The sequence below is a fragment of the Arvicola amphibius genome, chromosome 3, assembly GCF_903992535.2.
Source record: "Arvicola amphibius chromosome 3, mArvAmp1.2, whole genome shotgun sequence".
Classification (NCBI taxonomy): domain Eukaryota; kingdom Metazoa; phylum Chordata; class Mammalia; order Rodentia; family Cricetidae; genus Arvicola; species Arvicola amphibius.
The window spans coordinates 142,648,355-142,657,022 of NC_052049.1; the positions used below are offsets into that span (position 1 = coordinate 142,648,355).

General features: G+C 43.2%; 1 protein-coding gene and 1 pseudogene across 1 annotated transcript in view; both read left to right on the forward strand.

Annotated features, from left to right (window-relative positions):
• The window catches only part of LOC119809415 (eukaryotic translation initiation factor 4B-like), a 56,414-nt gene extending 54,445 nt beyond the window's left edge, over window positions 1-1,969 (forward strand). The window contains exons 2-3 of the mRNA XM_042054725.1: window positions 1,027-1,091; window positions 1,912-1,969. Of these exons, the coding sequence (XP_041910659.1) occupies window positions 1,027-1,091; window positions 1,912-1,969 (123 nt within the window). The remainder of the gene's footprint in view (window positions 1-1,026; window positions 1,092-1,911) is intronic.
• Window positions 1,970-2,934: 965 nt separating this feature from the next.
• Window positions 2,935-8,668, forward strand: part of LOC119809416 — a 7,670-nt pseudogene continuing 1,936 nt past the window's right edge.

An 8,668-nucleotide genomic window follows, 5' to 3' on the forward strand; every position in this document is an offset into this window, starting at 1 on the left:
AAGGCCAGGGAGATTCTCTTCCTAAAGGGATGGCATGAGGAAGATAAAAAGGAAAGAAAGCTGTCTGGCCTATGACAGAACGCCCACTGAAGTAGGAAGGGACAGGTAAAGATAAAGATGTTTGCTGGCAAGATGGAGAACCTGTGTTCCATCGCCAGGACCCACTTGGTGGAAGGAGAGAGCCAACTCCCATAAGCTGTTCACTGACTTCACATGTATGGAGAGAGAGAGAGAGAGAGAGAGAGAGAGAGAGAGAGAGAAAGAGAAAGTTTACAACTCCCCCCTCCCCCGTGTGGCCAAAGCACTTTGGGGGAGGCAGAGACAAGTAGACCCTCAGCCAGATTAGCTTATTGGTGAACTCTGTGTCAGCAAGAGAGCTGATGTCAAGGAAACAGGTTTATGGCACCTGAGGAGTGACAGCTGAGGTTGTCTTCTGGCCTCCACAGGCAAGTGTATGCGTACAAACGGACAAACACAGGTATACAATCAGGGATTTAAGTAAGACAAGGTTCATTTGTGTTACAAGCCCTTATCTCCACACTGCTCACCCTCCCCCAAGCACTCTGTTAGGTAGAAGGTGTAAGTAGAAGCATTCAGTGCAGGAGAAGGGCTTAAAGGCTTCCAAGGAGCCTAGTCCCAACCACCGCACACACAGAAAGCACCAGAATCCCAGCGTTAGGACTTGGCTCCACACAGACTTGCTCCCTGTAGGTGGCCTGCTGCTCTCTGCCATCTCCCAGGGAAGAAGGGATGGACTCAATGGCAGTGGATTCACATTCATAACTGGTTTGTGTGGAACTGAGAGGGGGAAAAAAACCCATGTAATGTAGGAGTCAAGGCTTAGGGACAGCTGGGCCTAGGGAAAACATATTTGTCAAGGAAGCGTCAAGGGGTGAAAGACTAGCTCCTGGCAACCCCAGGAGAGATGCCTTCCTCGGTGAGAGCCCTATCTGTGGGAGATCATATGTGCTGGATTTCTAGCTGCTGTTGAGATTTCTAGAAGATGCCTGTGCTTCATGAACTCAGGCTGGACCCAGTGGTGGAGACACCGACTTTGTTACAGCAGACAAGGTGGAACTGATTCTCAGCAGGTAGGTGAAATGCCACCTGTGCAAGCCCCTTCTACGCCAGCTACCACCATGCCGTTAGTTGTTCCCACACAGGCAACTGAATTTGCTTAAACATGGTGTCTGGGCGCCCAGAAACATTCAGGGCACCTGTCTTTTCAGACATGGGCAAACTCCCGGTGGTGTGTGACAGTCTCTCTTGGGGGAAGCCCTACGGTGGGGGGAGGGGCAAAGCCTCCAGCACACAGAGGGTATGCAGAAAGTCTTTTAAAGCAAATGCAAACAAATACAAGCAAGTGGTCAGGGAGAAGAGAGGCCAGTTGAAGAGACAAAAGTGAGAACTAATAAGGGAGGCATTGAGCTGGCAGAAAATGAAACTTGGAACCAAGACAAGGAAGTTATTCGAGGAGATTAGCATGGCACACTTCGAAAAAAGTAAGTTAAAATAAGGCAAAGCTGGAGTATTAAAGAGACAAGAGGATGCTCACATGGTGAATGACTTTGCTTGTTAAATGACAGGAAGGATCTGAAACAAAGGCAGATGGTATATCCTTTGTGTTGGGATATTTTTAATACTTCTTTTACTTTTTAAAAGTATGTGTATATGTGTGTATGTATATATGTGTATATGGGTATATGTGTATATGTGTGTATGGTTAGATGGGTATATGTGTATATGTGTATATTTATGTATGGGTAGATGGTTAAATGTGTGTATATGTATATGTGTATATGAGTATATGTGTGTATATGGGTATATGTGTGTATGTGTAGATGGGTTTATGTCTATATGTGTATATGACTATATGTGTATATGTGTGTATATGTGTATATGTGTGTATAGGTATATGCATGAAAGTGCAGGTTCCCAGAGACTCCAGAAGAAGGCATTAGATCTCTAGGAACTAAATTGCAAGCTATGTTGAGCAGTCCAGTGTAGGTGCTGGGACTAGAACTTGAGTCCTCTGCAAGAGCAGTACCTACTCAGAACACCTGAGTTGTTTACCCAGCCCCCACAGCAGGGTTTTAAGGCATCAGTGGGAGCTCAGCACAGTACAGTGGCCAAAGATTACTTAACTCTTGTAATCCCAGCACTTGGGAGGTGGAGGCAGGGGGATCAGAAGTTCAGTCAGCCTCAGCTACAGAGATAGCTGAAGGGCAGCCTGAGTTACAAGAGACACTGTTTCAAAAAACTGGGGTGAAATGAAAGGTGAGAAAAGAATCTCACTGTGACAGGGCATTGTGGTCACGTGATCCAGTAGCACAAGACAAACACATATGTTAGTGGGTGCTGTTTTACTGGGTATTGTCAAAAAGAAAGCCAGCACATATATGTGATGACTCTGTAGACATGTGTGATTCCTAAGGATATGCTTATGGACTGCAATTTATTCTCTTTTATTTTATAAGTAGTTTATTTCACCCTAAGTTGTGAAGTTGAGGGGAGCAGCGCTCACATGGTGCTGACCACACTGTGGTGTTGGGCAGGGGTTCATGGGAGTAGGGGAATCCTTCCCTGACAGGAACCAGAGATTTGTTCTTACACATGAATTTCACATTTTCCATATGTTAACCTAAGCAAGTATACTAAGCAAGTTGTTTTCCATATCATCCTTGGAAATGAGAAAAATATATGACTCAACACTGAAATGGGCTTCTTCAATTCACACACACACAAACAACTGCTTTGCTGACAACACAAAGGCTTACTTAAAGTTAACCACTGGGTGACTCAGTAATAAGGACATTGAGAGCTGAGAGTTTGTTTATCCCTTTTCCCTGTTCTGTGCAGCCCAATCCAACAATTGCACAGCAACTTCACAAATAAATATTTGTTTGGTTTAAGAATGGATATAGGGCTGGAGCGATGGCTCAGGGTTCGAGAGCAATTGCTGCTCATCCAGAGGACCTAGGTTTGGTTCGAGCACCCATATCTGTAGGCTTCAACTCCCTGTAACACCAGTGCAGAAGATCTGACGCCTCTTCAGGCTTCCATGGGTACTGCACTCATGTACTTACCCCCTCCACACTCACACTACATGCATGATTTAAAAATAATGAAATAGAACTTTTTTTAAATGTACTGAAGAGTGCTAGGTAGTTTTAGGTTTTAAAGGGGCTTTCAGTATAAAATATTTGGATAATTAAATGTAGCACAATTTAAAACAAAACAAACAAACAACCAAAGGTGGGGGGGGGGGGAAGTCCCTGAGAAAGCAGCATTCTCTTAAGGCCTAACCCTGAGGTTTTAAATGTGGGGACTGTCGTCCTCTGAACTGCTCCCAGATTAAATAGACATGAAAAATAGTTCCTCTGAGCTGCTCATGTTTCTTTTCTCACGCTAGCACCTGTCCTCTCACAATGCCTGCACTGAACACTTGGCTGTTGTTTAGTTTTGTTAGTGCTGTGGGAACACACCTTAACAAGCAGAAGGTAAAGTGTGCAGGCAACAATTCCTAAAACCCTGTAACTCAGCAGGTAGAGCTGGGTTCTGTGCTGGAAACTTCATCTCTCCAACAACTGGGAGGCAATTTCTTGGTTGGTTCGTTTTATTGCATGTCCTGGATCATGAGTATTGGAAGAGCGAAGATTAATCTGCATGTCTGCTTAATTGATATTACCTCCTAAGGTAATTGCTGAAAATAGATTTCTTTCAGGCTGTATATTCTGATTATGGTTTTGACTCCCCCTGCTCCTCTCAGTTCCTCCTCCTTTCCCCTCCCATCCAGACCCATACTCTCCTTTCTGTCTCTCTTTAAAAACCAACCAGACAGATGGTACACACACACACACACACACACACACACACACACACACACGGATGGAGAGATGGGAAACTTCAGTAGTGATGTAATATATGAGAGAAGAGTAAAAACAAACAAATATACATCTAAGGAATAATAATAAAAGAGAAGATAAGATAAAACAAAAGCAAACAAACTGAAATAGAACCAACCAACCAACCAACCAACCAAACGAAAAGAGTTAAATAAAAAGCACAGGAAGCACATATAGATGCAGAGACACACATGGTCCCACACACAGGAATTTCATAAAAACACAAAGCCAGAAACTATAATATATACCTGAAGGATCTGTAAGACCAAAAAAAAAAAAGCCCTGACAACATTATGAGACAAAGAACCTCCAAAGATGCCATTGTCATTGAGTTTGTTTTCTTTGGCCGTCTACTGCTAGACATAGAGCCTACCCTTAAGAGTGGTCTGTTTCCCCAAGTGAGACTTCCTGGAAGAAAACTAATTTTTCATTTGAAAGAAGCTATCAACTGGAGATAACTTCTGGATTCCGAACAGAGACAGGGCCATGTGTGCATTTCTTTTTTCAGCTTCAGGACCCCATCTGCTGTACACCTGTACAGGCCCTGTACATGTTACCATAGTTTCTGTAAGCTCATATGTTTGTCAGCACTGTTGTGTCTAGAAGACCTTGATCCCTTTGTGTCCTTCATCCCCTGTGGCTCTTACCTCTTTCTACCTCCTTATCTGCAGGGTTCCTCGAGGGGAGGAATTTGGAGGAGACATTTCCTTTTTATGATTGAGTGTCCCAAGCACTCGCATTCTTTGCATATTGTCTTACTGTGGGTCTCTGTGTTCGTTCCCATCTGCTGCAGAAGGGAGCATCTCTGATGATGACTGAGCAAGGCACGGATCTGAGTATAAAAGAATGTCATTAGGGATCATCTTATTGCTATGTTCCTCTGGCAGAACAGTAATATTTGATGTTTCCCTAGCTCCCTAGCCTGTCTACTCTCAGGTTATTAGCCATCCAAGCAATATTGGGTATGGGTACCATCTTAAGGAGTGGGCCTTAAATCAAATCAGATATTGGTTGGTTACTCCCACAAGCTTTGTGCCACTATTGCACCAGCGCATCGTGTAAGCAGGTCCCCGTTGTAGATAGAAGGGTTGGGTTTATGCTTGTCTTTCACCTTAGGCAGTGTGCAGAATGCCTCTTCCAGTTCTGTAAGCACTAGTCCATAGAGATTGACTCAAGGTAGGCACCAGCTCAACTTATCCATGTTCTGTGAGTTATATTGGTGTTGTCTTCAGCTATAGGGCCTACCTATCAGTTTCTGGAGAGCCACCAATAGCCTTGGCAATAGCTTGAGTTATTTGTGGGTGTCCATGGGTTCCTTTTGGCTAAGAACTCGACTAAATGTAACCTATCTTCAATACTGGAAGCTTTATTTGGTTAAGAAATGTCCAGATGGGGATTTGTCTCTACTGTTATTTGGCAATTTCATTTAGATCACCTTCATTTTTGCATATATTTCAGGAAGATTCTACTGTATTAGGTTTCTATGCAACTCACTCAGAATGCCCTTAGTTTTAGTTGGTCCCTCCTTGTATTCCTTTGCTTTGTCCCCTCTCCTTTCTCCCTCCGTGGTTTATGCTCCCATTCTAACCCACTCCTATTCCTTCCATAAATGTCTATTGTATTTCCCCTTCATAGGGAGATTCATCCTCCTCCCCAGTCCCTTGCTCTATACCTAACCACTGTGGTTATATGGAATATATTCTTCAAACCTTATTCAAAGACTACAGAATATGGCATTTAAAATGTTTTAAAAATTTAGGACTTATCATGACAATGAGACACATCTCCTGGCAGCACCAATTATTTCAAGAGGGATATGGGCATCCAAGAATCCCATTGGTTAGCCATTTGGGTAAGAAACTGCTCTTACCTGAACTGTTTGATGAACTGGACATGCAGAATCAGCAGAAAAATGACTGCTGAACTTGTCTAAAAGTGAGATATGGTCCTTCAGGATTCCTACTTCATGAAAGAGTCTGCTAGATATTCTTCAGGACACAGAAGAAAGTAACTAACAAACTGCCAATATAGGCAGAACTGTCTTTGAAATTTCCTGATTTATGAAAAAGTCTGCTAGATACTATAGGCCTATACTATGGGTAGGTTGAAAACGGATGCCCCAATGATACAGAAAAACTTTGGGTGACTGTCCAGGCAGCAAGGTGTCTCTGTAAATTCTAGAGTTTTGGAAGTTGCTTACAATGCACTTCCTGTTTACATAGATAATATATCCTTCTGAAGTCTTTGATGGAATTGAAGAATGGATAGTTATAATAAAGTTTTCCTTAGTTATAATAAAAGATAAAATAGATATAACTGTAATTCTTGCTTGATACCTGTTTTGTTACATGTAATTTTTCTATGTTGAAACTAAGACCCAGCCGGGCGGTGGTGGCGCACGCCTTTAATCCCAGCACTTGGGAGGCAGAGGCAGGCAGATCTCTGTGAGTTCGAGGCCAGCCTGGTCTACAAGAGCTAGTTCCAGGACAGGCTCTAAAAAAGCTGCAGAGAAACCCTGTCTCGAAAAAACCAAAAAAAAAAAAAAAAAAAAAAAAAAAAGAAAAAAAGAAGCTAAGACCTTCCTTCTTATTTAAACAGAAAAGGGGAGGTAATGTGGGATTCCCCACTGTATCCTGTGAATATCACTGGTTAATAAAGAACTGCTCTGAGTCTATAGCAGAGCAGGGCAGGGCAGAGCAGAGCTAGGCAGGGAGGACTGGACTGAATGCTGGGAGAAAGGAAGGCAGAGACAGAGAAATGCCATGTAGCCATGCCAGAGACAGACAAGGGAACTTTAGCGCGTAAGTCACAGTCACATGATAATACACAGATTAATAAAAATGGGTTAAATTAATATGTAAGAGTTAGCCAATAAGAAGCTAGAGCTAATGAGCATTTTTCTACATTCATTCACCCAGTTTGACTAGCATCATTTGTTGAAAATGTATATTTCCAGTATATATTTATGACTTTTTTATCAAAATCAGGTGTCCATAGATGTATGGATTTATCTCTGTGTCTTCAATTCTATTCTATTGATATCTCTTTTTTATGCCAAAATACCATACTGTTTTTATTACTGTAATTCTCCAGTTCAATTTAAGATCAGGGATGATGATACCTCTAGTCATTACTTTATTGTTCAGGAGTGTTATAGGTATCCTATGTGTATGTCTATTTGTATCCCCTTGGTCTCCTTCAGTTGTCTTATTGCTCTATCTAGGACTTCAAGTAATATATTGAATCACTATGGAGAGAGTGGCCATCTTTGTCTTGTTTCTGATTCTGGTGGACATGTTTTGAGTTTTTCTACATTTAAATTGATGTTGGACATGGGCTTGCTGTAAACTGACTTTATTGTGTCCTAAAATTTTCTGAGTAGCAGTTAACCACTCACTGGTATTGATGAGGAACTTTGCTTTGATGTTGACTAAGGGTTAATTTGAGAGTAGTTATGTTTCCAAAGATAGAAGACAGGATCACGCATCTGAGGGTGGAACACAGGAGTGTATGTGTGTGTTATTCTTATTTGCTTTGGATAGCCTTCAACTAAGTAAATGTATTTATTATGGTTGTTTTGGTTTTTCTATGGCATGGTCTTCTTCTAGTGGTCTTATTCAAGAAATTTTTGCTTTGTGAAGCTCTGTAAGCTGGCAAGTTTTGGAAGACCCACTTCTGTGGGGGACCATGCCAAACATGCAGGATGCTCAGGTTCCCTCAGGTTCTGACTGCTTCATACATCTGTGGCTAAGGTTGCTGTGGCAGGGACTGTACAAATGACAAGGTCTGTGTAGAAGCACTGTCTTTCTGCTGACTCATTTAATTTGCTTTTGTTTCATTTTTCCAGCATGGAACAGGACTTTACCACCAACAGCCAGCTTTGTGACAGTGCCCGCTAGTTTGTTCCTCCTTGACACCTCTGTCCTTTTGAAGTTTATGAAGGTGATATGTGCACAATAACCAGACTTGTTTATTTTTAAAATAAAAGTAGTGTATTGTAATTAACTCACAAATAAAAACACCTGCTGGGGAGGAATGCTCTGCACGGTGCTCGCTGTTCCAGCTAACCCGGAGCCAAGAGTCGGGGCGACTCGGACCCAGTTTTCTCTTGTGGCATAGGTACCACAGCACCATGTCGTCCCCTGGTGTCGACGTGGAGCCACTGCAGCAGCCGATGCGGACGGACGAGCCACCCCAGCCCAGACGCTGAGAAGTGAGGAGAGCAGCAGGTTGTCTCCCAGCCAGAGACTGAGAGACGAAGATTCTTCCACTGGCGAGCTGCCGCCCATGCCCACCTCGCCAGGAGCGGACCTGCAGAGCCCACCAGCACAGAGCGCCTTGGTTTCCAGCCCTCCTCAGATGCATTCCTCAGCTATTCCTTTGGACTTTGACGTTAGTTCGCTGTTGACATACGGCACTCCCAGCTCTCGAGTGGAAGGAACCCCAAGAAGTGGGGTGAGAGGCACCCCGGTGAGGCAGAGGCCCGACCTGGGCTCCGCTCGGAAGGGTCTGCAGGTGTATCTGCAGTCTGACGGAACTGCAGCAGAAGACATCACAGCAAGCGAACGTCTCTAGGCCAAAACCTTGTGATTTGGGGAACAGATGTGAATGTGGCAACATGCAAAGAAAATTTTCAATGTTTTACTGATCCGATGGCCAAAGAAGAAGAAAGTGTTGGCACAGACGTGACTCATCCTTTGTACATGCAAAGACTTGGAGAGATTAATGTTACAGGGGAACCGTTTTTAAATGTGAACTGTGAA